The 21,548-nt window shown below is 42.2% G+C and overlaps 1 protein-coding gene across 1 annotated transcript; it reads right to left on the reverse strand.

The window, feature by feature from the left end:
• Positions 1-327: 327 nt before the first annotated feature.
• IFNG (interferon gamma) lies at positions 328-3,474 on the reverse strand. The gene is given in 4 exon segments (NM_001081949.1): positions 328-468; positions 1,790-1,972; positions 2,068-2,136; positions 3,297-3,474. Coding segments are annotated over 4 exon segments (501 nt in total). The 5' UTR covers positions 3,411-3,474; the 3' UTR covers positions 328-333.
• Between the last annotated feature and the right edge of the window lie 18,074 nt (positions 3,475-21,548).

The following is a 21,548-nucleotide window of genomic DNA, read 5'->3' on the forward strand; positions in this document are numbered from 1 at the left end:
TTCATTGTATCATTGAGGGAAATAAACACACAGCTCACAGGGTCTTGGTAGGTCGGCTACCCACTCCCTAGTTGGCCCCTGAGTTAAAGCCTTGTAATCACATAATCTTGCCTAGTTGGTCAGAAAAAAAAGGGTCAAGTGAAATAGTCACACCATACAGGAATTATAAATAATATATATATTAATAGATACCCATTTTCATTACATAAAAGTTGCTATTATAAATACTTTGATGAGTTTAAAAATATATTCCCCATATAAATAATGTAAAATATTAAATATTAATAAATAGATTTAGATTTAAAAATTCAAATATTGCAGGCAGGATGACCACTATTGCAACGCTCTCCGGCCTCGAAACGGATTCTGACTCCTCTTCCGCTTCCTCAGGTTAGCTTTGGGCGACAGATCATTCATCACTTTGATGAGTTCACTTATTGCTTTGCGCTGGACCTTCAGATCATTTACCTATTGGGAAAGAAAACAGCAAAATTAGTTTCAGGCATACAAGCCATCAGGCTGTGCTACTGTCATGGTCCATGAAAATAGAAATATTCCTTTGAAAAAGTTGCTTTCACCAGGAATATGTTAGCTTAATATGTAATGCTGCTTTCTTCAGCAGTTAAGACTAAAATTATAATTAAATTGCTGGTTGTGCTGTAATAGGATGGGGAACATCACACATCCTTAAATTGACTGGTACAGAATTCTCAAAATTATGTAGCGAAAAGAACCCTAAAGTGGAGGGACAAAACATATGGGTTCGAATCCTGTGTGTGCAATAACTCTGACTTTGAACCAGCCACTTAACCTCTCCAAACCTCTGTTTTCTCTTCTAAACATAGTCATAACAACACCCTCCCCTTCTCATTCAAGCCCATTTAGATCCAGGCCAAACCCAAAGGCATGTGGAGGTCTTTGTCTCTTAGACAAAATGTTGGAAAATGTAATTTGTCTTTATGCTTAAAGTTATCTCTCAGCTTCGAGAAGCCATAAATTTAAAGACTCAAGACAATTTCATGAGAGAAAGTTTGGGAGCCTAAGGATTTCTCCAGCCAAGATAGCCCAGTATCCAAAAGTTGACAGAACAGTTCTTTCGTGAGGTATAAATGCCGCCTATTTGCATTTCCAAAAACAGACAAATGGTCTTGCCTCTTCTTGGGCTGCAGAGTATGAAGGTTGACCAGAGCCTGGCAGTGGAATGCCCAAGAACCTCTTCAAAGGCTATTTCTTTCTCCTACCTCATTTCATTTTCTGTCCACAGAATTGTAGGATTATAGAGCAAAGAAGATCATAGAAATTTTAGTGAACCCAATAGGCCTCTTTTAAGATGAGGAAACTGAGCCCCAGCCAGGCCTGTGATTCATCTGAGGTCACAGTTTCTTGGTGGCTGAGCTGGGAGGAGCACAAATCTTCTCCCTCCTCCCACTGCTCTTTCCACCAAGACATGCAGCCTCCCATCCAAAGCAGGAGGATTTCATCTCACGAACAAGGGGCAAGGAGAGACCTGCTTCTCCAGACTCCCCTCCACTTCTTCACTGCCCCCTCCTCACTGGATTTGTCCCTTCACCTGCCTTTGTGCAGTAGTCATAGTGCCAGCATTTCCCCAAATCACAAATTTAAATGATTCCCATACTGACTTAGCAAAGTCTCTCAAAGCACAAATGGAATTAGGAAGGAGGAGTTTTGGCCACGGGTTCATTTCATAGTTCATTTCTACTTTCTGGGACGTAAGCACTTTGCAAGAACCTCTGTAATGAAACCAAAGAAAGAATTAAGATCTCCTCACCGGAATCTGAATCAGCTTTTGGAAGTCTTCCAGCTTGCTGGTGCTGCTGTTAAAGAACTTAACGAACAGGTCCTCCTTGATGGTGTCCATGCTCTTTTGAATGACCTGGTTATCTTTCAAGTTTTCAAAGAGTTTGAAGTAGAAGGAGACGATTTGGCTCTGAATTATTTTTTTGTCACTATCCTAGGGAGAAAAGAGCACAAAGAGAGGTTGGTGTGAATTCATCCACCAGAAAATAAGCAACAGGAAAATCAACCAAATGGAAATACTTAGCTTACCTCTTTCCAGTTCTTCAAGATATCCAGGAAAAGAGGCCCACCATCCCCTACATCTGGGTTACTTGCGTTCTGAAAAAGGAAGGAAAACTTGGTTTACAATTAGTCCATGAATTGCCCTAAAAATGTACTTCACGTTTTATTGAACTCAGATGCTGACAGTATTCACTGATTTTCTTTTCAACCCTCTGTTTAGTTCTAACAATAAGTATTCCCAAAAGCTATTGTGTTGGATGTAGCCAAAGATTATCGTGCTGTTTTAGCTTTCTTATTTTCTAGTGTAACCCTTGAATTACAATATTACAGATGAACTCAACAGGGCTGGTGATACTTCAATAGTCCCAAATAACCATAGGAAGGAAAAGCAAATAATTTCAAGTCTAGTAAAAAGATCAGCAAAGGCAACCCACTATAAAATACTGCCCCCCTCTGGTACAGGGCTCCATCACATCTATCTGTGCCTCCCCTATGGTCTTATGTCAGCTCTAAAAGATAGCTCCAACTATAATTAAAATAGCTAAATTTTGGACAAATAATAAAATATTTAAAATGCAAAAACTATTTTAATTAACCATAAATAACATTTTAAAAGAAACTCATAAAACAAAAACAAAAAAAATTTTTTAAATATAAGCCATCTTATAACTCCTACAAAATCTCAGCAATTCACTGAGTTCCAGAGTACTTCACAGCTAACACAAACGGGGCAGTAAGATTTTAAAATCATTTTTTGGAGGAAAACACCTGAAAGTGATTTTTTTTCAGCCAAACCTTTCAGGACAGCGCCTTCTTTAACTGATCAATTATTTCAGATTACCATTTTAATGCTAATCTTGACCTTTTATTGTCACCATCATAGTAACCTGAGAAGTTAGAAACTAATAGCTAGTCATTTTTTCAATGTCCACACTACTTGACTTATCACAATTCAGTGGCTTCTCACCACAAAATTGTCAACTTCACTATGCTTTATAAACCTGTTAAGCCCATCTTTTGGAAGATTCATGAACCCTCTCTAAGTCTCTATAGCAAATTGAGCAGAGGGTTAAAGCAATATCTAGATCATTTAGTAAAAAAAAGAAAAACTCATCCAGTCAACAAACAGAGAAAATAACACCCAGTCTTCTCAAGATGACTGTGGAGTAGAGAGGACAGCCTATCAGAGATCCAACTCCAAGACAACGTTCAGTCATTTCAACCACAAGTAAGTATTATTAAAAGGTCATACTTACAAAATATTCCTTTAGGTTTTCTATTTCTTTAAAAAACGCGGCCTGGCAGTAATAGGTAGAAGAACCCAAAATCGCACACAGCTGAAAAGCCAAGATAAAACTTGTATAATTCATTGTTTCGGAGAGAGTTAGGCCTAAGTAGTTGAAAGCAGTCACTTCTGTACTAAGCTGATCAGGTCCCAAGGCCTCAGCTGATCTTTCTTTTCTAATAGCTGCCCTACCGGCGATCAGAAGAGTGTACTGCCTCGCCTTCTGGGGCTGGTTTTTATACCTAATTGAAGTCTCATCAGGATTACGTATTTTCACAAGTTTTTTCAGATGAGATGGTGACAGATAGGCACAGATGCTAGTTAGTTTGTATTAATAACTATGGTTTTGTGGCATTTTGGTGTTGTAGTTAGAGTTTCCTTTCAACTCCTTGGGTCTTTTGACGATGAGACAGACCCATTATGCCCACCCGTGCCATTCTTGTGGGATCCTCTGAAAGCACTTTTTCTTCACACCATTTGGGGATGGGAAATTTTTCTGCACCTCCTCCCTTTCCTTGTCAAATGTTGACTCCTCATCCACAGAGCACGTTGATCATTTGTTTGTGGTCGTGAGCAAGCGAAAAAGGAAATTCTAGGGGCTCTCAAACCTTTACAAAGGGGATACCTTTTAAGAATTTTCTTGCAAATGACCAGAAAGCAAGGAAAGAATGTGGTTAAAAGACCGATGTGGTGAAGAAGTTCTTCATCAAAGTTGGTTAGTAAAACATCTACCACAGCTTTTAAATTGCTCTGGACCAACACTGCCCAATAGAAATATAATGTAAGTCAAATAGCTACATTTAAATTTTCTAGCAGCCCCATAATAAAAGTAAAAAGAAAGAAGTAAAAATAATTTTTTAAAATATATTGTATTTAAACCAATATGTCCAAAATATCATTTCAATATGTATCAATACACTAAATTATTAAGATATTTTACATTCTTTGCTTCATACTAAATCCTAGAAATCTGGTGTGCATTTTATACCTACAGCACACCTCAATTTGGACTAGTCATATTTCAAATGCTCAATAGCCACACATGGCTAGAGGCTACCATATTGAACAATATAGCACTAGATGATCAATTGTTCCAAATAATCACTAATAGTGGAGAATCTTTTTTTAACTCTTTATTTTCCTTTCAAATACAAAAAATAGGATTCTTTCTCCTCCCTTAGTAATTTATTTATGAAGCGCAACCCTTCCGGGTGGCACGGAAGGCCCTCAGCTCTTTGGTTCCAGTCCAGCTTGCATTTCAACCTGCACTGTATATACCAGAGTATCGTGGTTATAAATGCAGACTGAATTCTGGCCCCACTACTATCTAGCTATGTGATCTTGAGCAAGCCTCTCAACTCTGCTATGATTCAGTTTCCTTATCTTTAAAATGGGCCTAATATTAGTTTAGCCTTCTATCAGTAATGAAATTAGAGAAAAATAAAGTGCTAAGAATTTTGCCTGGCAGGCAGTGAGCACTCCACAGAAGTTATCCATTGTTATTCAGGCATGTTGGAAACTGGTCATCCCTAAGAAAACGCACCCTGAACCTTTGCTCCTTGGCCTTGAGTTCCCTTTCCCCTCATCCGTGCCCCTCAGGGTGGTACCCATCCATCCAAGCCCAGTCTAAAAACCATTCTCTCCATGAGTTCTCCCAAAATTATCCTGCTTAAAAGTAATCTCACACCCTCTACCCGGGCCCAGCACTTGGTTCATACTCTTCTTTGAGTCCTGACCCCTCAACGTCATATGAGAGTCAGTCACTCTCCCATCTTACACAGAGCTCCTGAGAATCAGAAATTGTTTCATTGTTTCTATAACACACTTTTCTTCCCTACAGACATTTAAGCATGGAGGTTTGCCCATAGACAGCACTGAGTAAATGTGAATTTGAGTGCTAACATAGGAATCTCCTTTGAGATATTTTCCCTCAAGTTTCAATCCCAATGCTATCAGACCTAACCTGTAGGAAACTAGTTTTTAATTAAGTAGGATTTGTGACTAATGTTGGAAACACGATGCTATGTCTCTTTAGCCAACTCCTACTTCCTGGGGCAATTCCATGTATTATTTTATGTGAAAAAGGCCAGAAAACTCTTTGAGGGGCTATCTTCCCAGGAATAAACAATGTCAAAACATCTCTGTGAGAATAAAGCATCATGTTAAGCAAATGAAACGTGCGGAAATTATGCTGCTGCCCGCAAAGCTCTGGTGTAGCTCTCCTCAAGGAGAACTATGGCCCAGATTATGTGCTTACAGTGTGACACAGCGACAAGAAAACCTACCAAAGCCTCAATATCATCTAGGAAACCAATGGCCAAACTCCGAGTTACTGGAAGGAATATTCCCAACCTTCTGGAAAGGAGTAAAAATTGGTTTTGTGCATCTCTTGATTTATCCAGTGGAATATGGTGTGGGGATGAGGAGTTAAGGATTGGGGATCCTTAATTGAGAATTATATATTGTCTGGGCATTTGCAAATTGAGAATGCCTAATCAAAATTGCAGATATTTACTAGGAATATGTTTACCATATGGCCAGATGTTCAGGATTAGTAACTACATGGCTAAAATCCAAGCTCTAATAACTCTTGATGGCATGACCAAGCACAGCATGGAATTATGGAATCATAGAGATTATCAATGGTCTATTCCTTCACTGTTTAGATTTTTAAATGAAGACCCAGAAAAACAAAGTACTGTGCTTAAATTCATTAAACCGGGTGATGCAGAGCTGAGCGTAGAACCAAGATCTTTTCCCTAATCCAACTGTCTCCCTAATCAATCAATATCCGCTAAGATTATTGTATGTGCCTACAACTGTGTTAGATATGTGAATTCAAATAATTACATCCTATCAGGCTTTGATTTCTGGGATTTTTTCCTGTATAATTTGTGAGGCAGTAGTCACTCGTTAATTCCTTAAAAATAGTAAGACTGCAAATAACAGTTTTGAAATTCTTGGTTAGACATCCCGGCAGGTCCAACTTCATGGACACGAGACCTGTACAGTCTATGAAGACCCTGCACTTGGAACAGCCCACGCTGTCATTACCTTCTTGAAATTTCTAATAATTTTTTAACAAAGCGCCCCCGTTTTCATTTTGCACTGGTTCCTGCAAATTATGCAAGTGCTCCTGCATCCCAGGCTAGAAGTGAATCACATGCTATTAGATTTTCATTTTTCAACCTATGGTTCTTTGGTTCAGAATGTTGTCACTACAGTAGTAAACCCTTTTATGTCTTTTCCTGTCTTGTCAACTTTACCAAAGAAGACGTTTCTCTCTCTTTTCTGCCTGTAAAACACCTTATGTTGCACATGCAAACTAGAGGTTTCACACTTTGTTGGTTCAGCCAACACTGAGACTGCAGAATAATTCACCACCAAGATATCCTTTTAAAAGTTTTGCAAACCCACCAGGAGCCAAAGTGTGACCATATTACTAAAACAAAGGGGCTGAAAACTTTCTTTCCTTTTCAGCTAGACTTTCTTTCTGAAAACTGGCTATGGTTATGCATTAAACGTCAGCAAGATTTTCGATCGTATCTCGTACTATCCTCGGTCTTAACTGAGTAGGTAGTCGGTGAGACAAAACTTACACCTTGGTTGCCCTTTTTCCTCTGTGATCAGCAGTCATATCCCTAGCACTCACAACCAAATTATCTCATCCAGACTCTGGTGTAGATTTCTTCCACTGAGTATGAGTCAATATTGGATCCATGCCCCCACGCTACTTTGACTCCCGGAACTCCTGACATCATGCAAGCCAAGACTACGGAAGAAGAATGACATACCGAATGGAAGTCCACGCGGAGTCAGACTTTCCCTGAAATTTGACTCATAAAATCCAGTATGTTAAAGAAGATTTTTCTGAATCCCCCTTTTTCTTCCATGCCATCTGGGCAACTTTGAGAGGCGGTTCAAAGAATACAGAAGACATTATACTCACATAATACAGTCATCAGCTTACAATAGTCTCAGTTTTAAGTCAGATAGGATTGTGCATTGATAATCTAGAGATTCATGGTCATTCTCTGAAGGTCATATTTCTATTCCACAAGGAATCTTAAAGCACCTACTAAGTGCCAAGTACTATGATTGGCACAGGGTTATCAGAGAAGAATGAGACAGTTTTGTTGTGAAAATATTTCTTTATATCCTAATTTCAATCAGTTAGTAAGTCCTTACTGAGCACCTAGGACGTGCTATAGCTTTAGAGGTTACAGAGAAGAACAGAGAGACAAGCTGGCAGGAGCATACGTCGCCACGTTGGTAGCTAGGGTTGACTCCTCTCTTCTGATCACCGAGTAGGTCTCCATATTCTCCTCTCCTCCATGTACAACCTTCCCAGGGGTTCATACAGTTGAAGAGGACTGATTATTACCCAGAGGAAAAAACACATATCTGGCATATGCAATGCATCCCCTCCTCCTATACCCGGGGCAGACGTCACTAGTCTGTCATGACATTCTTTCCTACTAGGTTTAGAGGTAGCCTCTGAATCCTTTTCAACGCTGAGATCTAGATAGATAGTACCAATCGTGAATGTTCCGTTACCTCTTTGCCCTCCTGGGGCAAAGCTTTACTTGTTGCTATGCCTCTCAGCTTGATCTGCTAAATGAGTTCTTTCAACTCACGAAGAAGAAAAAGACACGATCTCTTCCTCCAAGAACATTAGTATTAGAGAAAAAAACACCGCAACCCATGAAGGACTATAGCAGAAAGACCTCTGGCTTAAGAAGGAGTCCCAAATTCTGGTCCTACATCTGCAACGGGTATGATGTGCGATTGTGAGCAAAGCTTTCAGCCCGCCTTACATCTCAGCGACATCATCTGAAAAAGAAGAACTGGATCCAGTGAACTGTGTTTTCTTCCATTTCTAATCTTCTGTGTTTCTATGACCATGATTCATGGAGAATATAAAACGTTACTAAGATTACATGAGGTAGAGATGCCAACAGACTCAGGAACTCAGAGGGGACTGACCGTCTGAATGACGGGAAAGTTGAGGCATTTCATCCAAGCTTTAAGTTTTGAATTTAAGTTGAATTTGAGCTTTGAATTTACTTGAGGCTTGAAAAGATACATAGAACTTGTAAAGTCAGACAAGGAATAGCCCTTCACAGTTTGTACTGAACCCTCCAGGCCATGCGCTTCCTTTCCCAATGATCTCAAGAAGTGAGTTGTTCTCTGGGTGGCCCCTGAAATGGCACTAAGCTTTGAAAAACTTTGAAAAAAATGTGCGTTTTTCCAAAGAATACTGACCCTTTAGCTCCCATCATCAAAGCTGCATACAGCAGATTTAGATTTTCCCCAGACTACCTGAAGAAGGAATTCTGAATCCATAACCGTCCAGTGAATAATAAGTTTTTGTTTTTGTTTTATTAGGATTTGATAAGTCATTATTACTGTTTCCTGAATCCCTGAACCAATTCATAAAGTACCTGAGCCAAATTCCTATTTACTAGTTTTTCAAATGAAAATAGTTTTTAATGGTTATAAAATTATGCAGGATCTTTTACATAAAAAATCAGATGATCCAGGGTCCAGCCTGGTGGTGTAGTGATTAAAGTCACATGCTCTGCTTCAGTAGCCTGGGGTTCATGGGTTCACAGGTCTGGGTCCCAGGTGCAGACCTACACACCACTCATCAAGCCATGCTGTGGCAGCATCTCACACACAAAATAGAGGAAGACGGTCACAGATGTTAGCCCAGGGACAATCTTCCTCAAGCAAAAAGAGGAAGATTGGTGGCAGATATTACTCAGGACCAATCTTCCTAAGAAAAGAAAGAAAAAAAAAAAAACCAGATGATCCAGAAGAGCACAAAAAAAGGAAAAAGTCGCGTATGATTTCACTATCCATAGATGAGTACTGCCAGCATTTTGACACAAATTCTTTCATATTTTATTCTATATATCTCACACAGTGTCTGGCACAAAATTATTCCTTAATAAACTTCTGTGGATTAATTAAATATGAGGAAAAAATAGCCCAGTGGTTATGTCCAAATGCTCTGGAGTCAGGCTGCTTGGGTCCAATCATGACTTTTCTCCTCACTGTCTGTTGAGTGGAAGTGAGACACTTAATTTCTCTGTGCTCCAGTTTCCTTGTATATAAAAAGATGATCTAAATAGTAGCTGCCTCAAAGAATTTCAGGAGTATAAAGTAGGTTTATCTGTGTAATCACGCAATGCCTGACATAGTAAGAGCTCAATAAACGTGTGGTCACCATCACTTGTGCCGTCTAATATCCAGATCTCGTATCCTTCTGGCACATGGGATACAACACTTCACAGCCTCTTGCAGTTAAATGGGATCTGTTGACTTTTTCTGGCCAGTCTATTTTGAGTCTAAGTAATGTGTGTCACTTCTGGGCCAAGGACTAAGTAAAGCCCATGGGAAGCCTTCCAGTTCCCTCTTCCCTTGCTGCAGTGATGGTGGAGGTCATGCGTTTGAAGACATGAAACATGGAAGATGGAATACGTGTATTACCTCTCCTTTCAGAACTTTCTTTCAGAACTCCTGTAATAACAATTGTACAGAGTTCACTGACCTCCCCGCCTTCAGAGGACACGGGGCCCGGGCCCTACACAAAGGAATGTGTCTGGGCTCGGGGCAAAAGATAGCCACTTCAGCCCTGACTCTAAGGCACAAGTTACAAAGAATATGTCTTGTGTCATGTTCCTTGTCTAGGCTGGCCACCCTGACGGGCACCTGACTGGACTTTAGAAACATCCCATCTGTGGGAACAAAAAAGATAGAAACCCCCCATCCGTGGGAACAAGAAGAAATAACTCAAAGTATCCAAATGTCTGAAACCCTGAGTCAAAACCTGGAGAAACCTTAAGATGAAAGGAAGTCACAAGCATAGAACAATCGGGTGTCGCACTGAGGAAAGGCTGCTTTGCCTCAGACCCGGACAATCAGCACTCCCACCCACCGTACAAACGGTTGGGACTTCCCTGGCCAATTGGCTGTGGATGTTGTAAGTATCGATTTGTTGTTCTCCTTTATCCCTGCTCCTCGTTTTGTTTCCCTTTATCAATAAAGTCTGGTTGCTTAAACAACCCAGTAGCCTTGGCGGGACCTGTCATTCCTTGCCCTTTGTGGCTGCGGACCACAATAATAAAGAGATAAAAAGACTACAAAGCCTCAAAGAGAAAGAGAACAAGACAATAGCAGATGGTAAATGTCACTAAAGTTATGGAAGACAGAAAGAGGATGAGCAGGTAATAACTGACTTCCACTTCGATTTCTCCACTGTGACAAGGACCCAAAAAGCTGAAAGGAATCTGACAAGCTGAAAGTCAGTTCACACTGGATCTGCAGAAGAACCAAGCCCTGGGCTACCAATCACCTCTGAAAGAGGAAGTTCAGAGTAGGATTGAAAATAGGACAACTGGTTGAAAATACATAAAGGAAGACGTTAGATTCCTTCCAGCCTGGTCAGGCCAACCACTACCCCACCACATCTTGTTTGAAGATTAGCAACTTACTTTTCAGCAAGGTTCTAGAAATCTATCAGAGTTGAGGAGGAAGTGAAGTGTCTCGATAAGATTAGGTTTTAATTGAAAGTCACCATGACTCATCATGAATGGTGAGACCACTAGTCTTCCAAAATGCTTACCAGCAGGCTTAAATCCTTCAGGCAGGTGACTGGAAGATTTCCTCTAGGAAAACTGACCAGCCCAAAGGAAAAGACAAACTGACATCTTACGCTCCCCACGTGAAGCACAGTAGTTTCAAGTATCACTCTACTAGGATGCTTGTAAGTCAAGAAGATCCATCTATGCATATAATGTACCCATTCCAATAACCAGGACTTCAGTATTAAACCTAAAATCACAAATGATCAGAAAACATTTTGGGGTAAAAGACAAAGTTCAAAAAAACAAATAGAAAAAATAAATTTGGAGGAAACAGAGATAAAGCAAAGTAAAAAAAATAATGCAGAACAAAAACTCAAAAAGTAGGGGCTGGCCCCGTGGCCGAGCGGCTAAGTTTGTGCGCTCCGCTGCAGGCAGCCCAGTGTTTCGTTGGTTCGAATCCTGGGCGAGGACATGACACTGCTCATCAAACCACGCTGAGGCAGCGTCCCACATGCCACAACTAGAAGGACCCACATCGAAGAATATACAACTATGTACCGGGGGGCTTTGGGGAGAAAAAGGAAAAAATAAAATCTTTAAAAAAACAAAAACTCAAAAAGTAAGAGAAGATTCATGAAACAAGAACATTTAGAGAACAAGAATCTCTTAGAAATTAAAAGTATAGCAACAGAAGTTTGAAAATCAATAGAAGAGTTGAAAGATAAACTTGAAGAAATCTCCAAGAAGGAACAAAATGACCAAGAGCTGAAAAAGTATAAAGAAAATTAGGGAAACTAAAGAACTGAGCCAAAAAGTCCAATACCTAAATAATAGGAGCTCCAGAAAGAGAAAAGAAATAACTGAAGGAAGAAAATCATCACGGAAATTATTTAAGAAAATTTCTCAATGAATTCCCATCAAAATGAGTAAAAAAGACACACCCAGGGTACATCATTATATTTCAGACAATCTTGGATACAGAGAAGAGCTTCAAAGTTCAAGACAGAAAAGCAGGTCACATGCAAAGGATGAGGAAACAGAACATCATCAGACTTCTCAGTAGCAGTTCTGGAAGCTAGAGGTTGATGAAGCAATACTTCAAATATCTGAATAAATCTGAATAAAGTAACATCCAGACTGGACTTTGATACTCAGCCAAACTATCAATCAACAGTTACGATAAGGATATTTTTTCATTCACGCGAGATCCCATAACTTTACTTCCCATGTACCCTTTCTCATGAAGGATCTTGAGAAAGTTAAGAAAGTGTTTGACCAAAAGGAAAAGTTAATTCAAGGAAGAAGACCTGGGATCCAGGAAACAGAGAATCCAACACAGGAAAGAAGTTAGGAGATTTTCCAGCATGTTACCATGATCATCTTGAGAAGACAGTTGTGGGGTAGGCCTCAAGACCAACCAGCACTTGTTGGAACTGAAGGACTGAGGAGTCCCAGAGGGATGTCTCCAAGAAAAAGATGTAACTAATATATGTTTGCCTGTACTACAAAGAAATCTCACCTCTGTCAGAGATTGGGGTTGGAAGATGGTGAATTTGTAATGAGTATGTGGAAAACTAAGAAAACCCACCAAACACCAATTATTAACTCCTGGAAAACAAATGTTATGCAAGAAAACAATTAATAATGTAAAACAAATATTGTGAGCAATATTACCTATTCATGATAATGTAAACTTTATCTCCAAAAATGTAATATAGCTATAACAGGAAGATAGGAGAGGCTAAGCATATATGTATATAGGGTAAAATAAGTGAATCATAATTTTCTATAGTTGAAGCATTTAGATGCTATCTAAAACAGGGAAAACGCAATGTTAAAAGTTTTTAGTGATATATGGCTAAATAGAAATTGAGCTAAGAACTGAAACTAAATGAATTGAAAGTGATTGCCTTGGAGAAGTGTGTTTCAGGAATGAAAACACATGGATCAGAGAGCTGTTGATTTTTTTAATAGATTCTACAGTATTTGCAAAGTTTTGGAGTCCTCAAGACCACCCTCCTTTCTGACATCATGTGCAAGTTCGGGGATCCCCAGACCATCCTCAGTTTCAATAGTTCCCTTGAAGGATTCACAGAATTCAGAAAAGGCATTATCTTCATGGTTATGGTTTATTAAACGCAAAAGAACACAGACTAAAACCAGCAGAGGGAAGAGGCACATGAGGCAGCGTCCGGAAGGGCTCCACACTCAGAGCATCCAGCAGTCCTCTTCCAGACAGTACTAAGTTTCCCCAGTGATGATGCTAGGCAATATGCATGGACCAGAGAAGGTCACCCAAGCCTTAGTGTCCACAGTTTTTATTGGGGCTTGGTCACATAGACGTGGTTGACTACCCATATGACTGACCTTAGTATCCAGCCCTTTCAAAAGTCAAACGGATACCTTGTACCCAAGGCCCCCAACCCCCATAAACCGTATTGTTAGCATAGGCTATCTGGCATGGCCCAAGGGCCCCAGGTAAACAACAATACTCTTATCAGGTAGGACAGTCCAAGGGCTCAGAGGTGACCTCCCAGAAGCTGAGGGAAAAGGCCACATCTCTCTTTGGACAAGGTTAATCCATTACTGCACAGTATTAAATGATTTTTTTTCCTCTTACACAGTTTGTTCTGCTGTAACATGTGTTTTTTTAATATGCGACTACCTCATACCCAATTGGCAAATAGGAACATAACGTTGGTAAAATGTGGACTTCATTTCGGTTCACACCAGATTCTTCCCAGCACATTAATACCTTAAGTCTATCAAGGACATGTTTCTTCAGCATCAGGAGAAAACTTCAGTGATATTTCAAAAGCTTAAGGAAAAATCGGAAAGTTACAGAAGAGCTTTACTTCCATGCAAGTAGTGGCTGGTTCCATAGACTTAGATTCAAGAATTGCCAAACTTTCCACGATCTGGGAAGCAGCCAGTGCAGACGAAGAAGCTGAAAGGATTTTCCCTCTTGTTTAAAAACAACGGATTAATAAAAATGGCTGCACTGCAGGTGGGATTTTTAATTGGGGTGAAAACGTTCTCCTTAGGCCCACGACAAAGGGTTGATTCACTGTGACGACAAGTGGAAACTTCTTAACAATGCTTGTGGGGCCAGCCCCATGCCCGGGTGGTTAAGGCTGCGCACTCTGCTTAGGCAGCCCAGGGTTTCGCTGGTTCAGATCCTGGGCACAGACATGGCACTGCTCGTCAGGCCATGTTGAAGCGGTGTCCCACATGCCACAATTAGAAGGACCTGCAACTAAAAATACACAGCTATGTGCTGGGGGGATTTGGGGAGAAAAAAAAAAAAGAAGATTGGCAACAGTTGTTAGCTCAGGTGCCAATCTTTAAAAAAAAAAAAATGCTTGTATTTGATTGGAATTTTTGTTGTTTTTGTTAATGCTCTGATTAGAAAGTTCAAGAAGTATTGAATGGACTGTCCTCAACCTCGTTGTCCCCATAGGCCCTGTTATTTTTAGTTTGAGATTTTGCAGAACATGAGGTTTTTCAAGAACATACGAAACGTTAAAGCAGCAACGCCTGTACGCATAGTGCTTTGATGAAGTATAAATTATTTTAAAAACTACTGTTTCAACAGTATATGTAGTCATTATTCCTACTTTGCTGTAGTTGCTAAGGGCAAGCCTCACCGACATGTTACAATTTCTCAAATTACAAGTCAAAACTGTGTGTAAACTGAAGGTTTATAACCTCAATGTGAAGACTGCAAAGTCCAAGAACATCTTAACAAATTTGTGTTTAGCCTCAGGGAAATGGAGCTTAGAGAGAAGAGGTCTGTGCAGCCAAATATTTCCGCAAGTAAAAACAATGGTTCCTAACAGTAAGTCATCTCTACCCAAGCTAAGTGCTTCACATGCAGCATCTCGTTTAATTATGACAACCATCTAAGGAAGATAGACTTATTTTCATTCTATAAAGGGAAAAAAATGAGGCTTATAGAGAGGTCAAACAACTTGTCCAGAGTCACTGAGCTCATAAGTGACAAAGCCGAGTGTGGCTGAAGCCTCCGCTCATGCCCTTAACTGCTCTGCTCCAGCCAAGCCCGCACCTCATCTGGGAATGCCTGCTGCTCTCTAATCTGACTCTGAAAGCTTGATGCATTCAACATTATATCCTTTACGGTTCTTTGTTCAGACGTATTAAAAAACAATTCTGACTAATTTTAAAGGATAACACTCTTGAAGGTATATGGCGGAGCTCATGGATGGATGACCAAACTGAAGAACCGTGCTCAAAACCGACAAGGTGTACCTGGCAATCCCACAAGGTCTCAGCCCCAGAAACTACTCAGCCCTCCTGCAGGACACCAGGAAGGAAGCCATCAGTAACCTCAGACACTTTTGTTCCCATCTCTGCATCCCTGCTCCAGAATCAAACCCTGACGGTGGCAGTCAAATCAGCTGATCTTGGCTCAGCTGACTGCTCCGTGGCAGTCAATCCTATAGTGATGAGGAAAGAAAAATCTGGCAGAAGGATCTCCCAGGCTTGTTGTCGGTGCCGTCGACTGGACTCCGACTCCTAGTGACCCCATGGACAGCAGAGCAGACCCCTGCCCAGTCTTCTTGTACCCTCCTCTCCCCTTCCAGCACTGGATCACACAGTGCTCTGCCGCTATTCAGCCCTTTCACGGCCACTCATCCAGGTACCCCTCTGGATTCCCTGGTGGGAGTACAGGAAACCCAGACTTACCAGACTGACAACACATTTTGAGGGTGATGAGATTCTCCAAAAGAAGACACAAGCACCATTAGGAAAGAGGAAGAGGTTTGGTTGCCAAAGGGGAAAAACGACATCTGCAGGGACTTTGTGGGATGGCCAAGGACCTCAAGGAATGGCAGAGACTTCAGTGGAATTTATGAAATATCTTTCCTTTTAACATTCTAGGACAATCTCTGAAGGTTTTAACTCTTGAATGAGCAGCAGCAGAGATGCTCATCACAGACGCTGACTCAGCTTCTGTGCATCCCACCTGGGGGTGCTTTGGGGCAGAGCCTGATTCGACGTTCACCGAACCTCTTTCCTCTTCTTGGTACAGAGCGCAGCCACATTGCCCAGTTTCCTCTCAGCTGTGTGGACCAGGACCGAGGTCTAGCCCATGGAATGGGAGGGAAGTGCTGTTTGCCACCCTCTATGTGCAACATTGCATGCTCCCTCTCTGTTCACCAGCTTGACATAAGTATGCACAGTGACCTCACAGTCCAAGTACTGAAGGTGGAGGACCACAGAATGAAAGGATCCTGGACCTCCTAATAGGAGAGCTACCTGCTGCTCTGGTACATCCATGTTGGACTTCACCTGACATAGCTACTGAAGCCCCATATCTTTTTTTTTATATTTTTGAGGAAGATTAGCCCTGAGCCAACTACTGCCAATCGTCCTCTTTTTGCTGAGGAAGACTGGCCCTGAGCTAACATTCATGCCCATCTTCGTCTACTTTATACGTGGGACGCATACCACAGCATGGGTTTTGCCAAGCGGTGCCATGTCTGCACCCGGGATCCAAACCGGCGAACCCCGGGCCACCGAGAAGCAGAACAATCAAACTTAACTGCTGCGCCACCGGGCTGGCCCCATGAAGCCCCATATCTTGACTATGGCTTTTACCTAAGTAAAGAAATATGTGTATTTCATATTTTAAATAGATTTTTAAATGCATTTTAAAGGCTTTAAAGCAAACACTGTCACTGCCGACTCAGAATTCTACTGCTCCTGACACCCATTCTCTCCACATTTAAGGAAGCCTGTTTGTTCATATCCTTTCCTCTTAGGCCCCCCTTCTCAAGACTTCTCCCATCAGAGAAGCCTGTCTGGCCATTCTGTTTATTTGCTACTCATCACATTTTGCAAGTTTGTTTTCTCACATTTTAAATTTTTCTTTGTTTTGTGTTTTTGTTTGTTTGCTTACCTACTTGTTTTAACTGTAATTTCCCTAATTCCACAAAGGATTTGAGATGGCTGACATTGAAAGCTTTTGCCCTTTCTTATGATTTTGAAAGGCAGTGGGTACCACAATGCCAAGTAAGAGAAGTAAAGTTCTCATCTTTTTCCTTCTTCAAATGCTCTTGCTTCTTCCCAATTATAGCAGACTTACTACTCCAGACAATTTTAAGCATATGTCAACGTCTTTAATTAAGATTCAACATCTCCAAACTTCACGATATATGATCTGCCCTTTTTGAACATCAGAAACATCGTTTGCTGGTTAGAATCTTTGATCATGACTTCCATTCTGGTCACATTTACGATTTCATTAGGAACCCTATTAAACACACACGCAAAAGGCATGGCCTGGATCCTCCCAGACCATCTTCTTCCTAAACAGAAAGGAAAGCTAATCACAAGAGGGGAAATCTAATGACATATTACAAAGTCTCTACTGCCATTGGGAAAGTGAAAACACTCGAGACGGAAATATTTCTTGTCACTCCAGGTGAATTTGAAGAAGCGCTCTTCTTGTCTGCGTTTTGGGCAAGACCTGATTCCCTCCCTTCCGCGGGCCTGTGGTTGGGGTTTCCCCCAGCACCTCCATCTCTTGGCAGCGCGCAGCGACCTGGGCCGTTAGGTTTCTCTTCAGTCACCTGATAGGATTTCCCAGGACGGAGGTGTCAAGTCCTGCTGACCTGACTTCCTCTCTCCTTCCTGTGGGTCACCCCGAGAAAGAAGAAACGGCTGGCATCCCCCACCTGGCTGACGTCACCCTTCCTCCCTTCCTCCGGGCGCCTGGAGGCGCTCAGACTCCCAGGGCAGCGGCCTCCGCGGGAGCCGGGAGGCTGCTCGACTTCCTCTGCTCTGAAGACCTGTAAGAAAACACCCGCAGAGCTCCCGGCGCTCTGACTCTCTGTTTTGCTTCTTCTCTCTTCTGAAGTAACCACACTCGCGGCCACAGCTGCAGCCAAGGAGTGGAAGCTGCAGAAGGCGGTCACACGCTCTGAACAACCTCCCCTGAAGTTTTTCTCATAAAAGAAGAAAATCTGAGTTATCTTCACAAGCCTGTTTCCCCCAGGAGACTGCGAGGCCGGAGAGGGTGCACACCGCCCTGTGGTCGCACTCCTCCAGCTCAGAGCGCCCGGCCCAGCACTGTGAGTGTCCAGTCATTTGACCACCAGCCTGGAGGGCGAGGCCAGCAAGGGCTTGGCCAGGGCCGCAAGCCCAAAGAACCTCAGTTTTTCAGCTGCAGCCCAGTCCAAATTCATGTGGTTGACAGGGCCATCCCCCCTGCACGGGCTGGTTTCAGCTGTGCGCTGTGGCTGCCCACTCTCCTCCCGAGAGCCACATTGCCGCCCATCACAAAGGCTGTGCTGGTGGTCACTCACCGTCACACACTGATGACAAACCTCTTTCATGAACAACTGATTGACTATCACGGGATTTGAAGAAAGTGCTCGTGTCATAACTGCTCCCATTTATACAGTGACTCTCACTTCCTGAGATTGTGGTGATCTCAACTGTCCTTAGTTTTCTACACTATTTATATAGACACTACGTGTATAAGCAATACTTGCATGGTAGCATGGCATTAATGAAAACTAATCTTTTAAAATTATTCTTTAATATAGTATCCTGATTAACAGCACAGACACAGAAGCCAGACCGAGTGTGAATCCTGGCTCCGTGCTTTGCCAGCTGTGCAAACCTGGGAAAGTTCCTAAAACCGTCTCAATTTAGCATGTGTCTCCCAGGGTTTTTGCGAGAATCAAAAAAGTTACATGGGAAGCTCTTAGAACAATGCTTGGCATCTAGTAAGCCCTATATGTGTTCACTGTTTTATTTTAGTTTCATGTTTTTTTCATTTATAAACTGATTTACAGTAAGCTGTATTTATTCGTTCTTCATTGTTAATTTATTTGTTCATGTTAAATGGAAATTATTGTATATAGAAACTGTCTCAGGCAGGGTGGGTTACACCAGAAGCAGAGCCTGAGCCAAGGGTCATTTGGGTGGTGACTCAGGGAGGCACAGGCAGGGGCTGGTGAGGTGACTGGAGGGAGGAAGTCCACACAGGAGGTACCAAACAGGAACCTTGTCGGCAACTGGACTCAACCCTCGAAAGACCTCTGGGCGATGGCACGGCACACGCCTCAAGGACGTCCTACCCCAGGGGCGAGGAGGTGGGTGTTTATCTTCCAACTCCCTTCCTCATTGTCTGAGAGCTGCTCCCAGGGACACTGGCATCCCCCGCACTCAGACGGAGGGAAGCCTTCAGGCCGGGACTAGGAAGTTGTCACAGTTCAACACAGCAGCGAGTAAGGACAAGAAGAGAGGATGCTGAGAAGATGCAGGCGGGCGAGGCAGTGGAAACATCTGCTGTAGTAAATTCAGTTAACGCTCCCTTAATTGTTTCCTAATACGTTTTTTCCCACTTTCATTATAGCCTTTGTTTTTTGGGAATAGTGACAGTACACTGACAAGCTGCTTTGTCAGGACTCTCTGGGCAGCAAGTGATGGAAACCCCAGCTACACTATTTTAATCAGAGACAAGCGTTTATTGGGAGGAAGCTGAGATACCACGGGGACAGAGGGAGCCCCTCAGGGACACCTGGAGCCAGGGCTTCCACGTAGACAGGACTGGTCTCTCTGGCTCTCACCTCTGCCTCTCTCCTTGAGACAATTCCAATCTCGCCCACCACACAGCAGAATCCTCCATTGGGAGGGAAATTTGGCCATCAAGATATTCCTCCAAAGCTTCATATTTCACAGAGTTTTGCCACCAAAGATAGAATAACTTGCTTTTTCAATTCCAGTTTGAAATGTACTAATTCATCAAATACTTGTTGATGCCAGACATCATTCTGGGCACTGGGGGTACAGCAATGATAATTTTTTAAAAAGAGACACAACCCGTGTCCCCAAGGATCTTACCCGCTGGTGGGGGAGATCGACAATACACAACACAGAGTTTTGTCAGATAACGTCAGAAATTATTGTTTGAAAAAGTAAAGTAGGAGAAGAGGATAGTACTGTTTTACTTAATTTTTTTATTGTGGTAAAATACACATAACATAAAACCTACTATCTTAACCATTTTTAAGTGTACATTTCGGTAGCATTGAGTTCATTCATGTTCTTGCACAACTATCACCACCGTCCATCTCCAGCACACTTCTCGTCCTACAAGACTGAAACTCTGTTCCCCGTAACCGATAACTCCCATGAGCCCTGCCCCTCCAGTGCCCCCCAGCCCCTGGCAGACATCATTCTCCTTTTTTTTAATCTCCCCTCATTTCCCCCATGCCCCAGCAGCAGTAACCACCATCCTACTCTCTGTTACTATGAGTTCAACTTTTTTTAAATTCCACGTGTAAGCGAGATCATGCAATATTTGTCATTCTGTGTCTGGCTTATTTCACTTAGTATAACGTCCCTGGGTTCATCCATGTTGTCACAAGTGGCAGGATTGCCTTTTTTTTTAAACTGAATAACATTCCATTATATAGCTATAGATGTAGATGTAGATAGATGTAGCACATATCTGTAGATAGCACATTTTCTTTAGCCGTTCCTCCACTGACAGACATTTAGACTGTTTCCATGTCTTGGCTACTGTGAAGAAGTCTGCAGTGAACAAGGGACCATGCTATTCTAAACAGAGGGTCAGAGAAGGATTTCTGAAGAGAGGACATTTGAGCAGAGACCTGACTGAGGGGAGGGAGTGAGTCATGGACATGACTGGGAGGAGAGTGTTCCAGGCAGAGAGAATAGCAAAATAGAAAGACCCAAGATGGGGCATCTTTAGCCAGGGCTAAGTTGTAGCAAGAAGCTAGTGTGGCTGGCCCTGAGGAGCAGGTATCGGGGTTAAAGAGTGGGGTAGCCACTAGTGGGGTAGTGGCTTCTACTGGTGGGGTAGCCAGGAGCCAGATCATGCAGCCAAGGAAGGAAATTTGGGTTTAATTCTAGGGGTAATGGGATAGTCTCTGCTGGGCTTGAACAAGACAGTAAAGTAGTCTGACATGTTTCAACAGGATCTCTGTGGCTGGGGAAAGGAAACTAGGCTCCAGGGAGGGCAGAGTAGAAACCAAGAGACCAACCAGGAGGCTACTGCACTTGCACAGCCAGCCAAGTGAGATGAGCCACCTCAGTCAGGGGGCACCTCAGAAGCGATCGACTATGGAGTCATAAAAACATGGTGACTCCCCCATCAAATCATGTGTACCAGAGAAGCCAGGTTATACAGAAGAAGGGGAGAAGCTGGGCAGGTGGATAATAGGTGACCATCACATGGGTTTAACTTATAAACTACCTCACAAAAAATACAGAGGGGCCAGCCCAGTAGCATAGTGGTCAAGTTCACACCTTCTGCTTTGGCAGCCCAGGGTTCAAAAGTTCAGATCTCAGGTGCAGGCCTAGCACCACTCATCAAGCCATACTGAGGCAGCGTCCCACATAAAATAAAGGAGACTGGCACAGATGTTAGCTCAGTGACAATCTTCCTCAAGCAAAAAGAGGAAGATTGGCAAGAGCTGTTAGCTCAGGGCCTATCTTCCTCACAAAAAAACCAAAAACAAAAACACATAGACATTCATATCCTGTTAACTCAGGATCATATTTCAACATCAGTGTGTAAATGAAATGTGTTATTACAGCTTTGAAATTTCTGTTTTTTGAACATAGGAATG

The sequence above is a fragment of the Equus caballus genome, chromosome 6 (genome assembly GCF_041296265.1).
Source record: "Equus caballus isolate H_3958 breed thoroughbred chromosome 6, TB-T2T, whole genome shotgun sequence".
NCBI classification, from domain to species: Eukaryota; Metazoa; Chordata; class Mammalia; order Perissodactyla; family Equidae; genus Equus; species Equus caballus.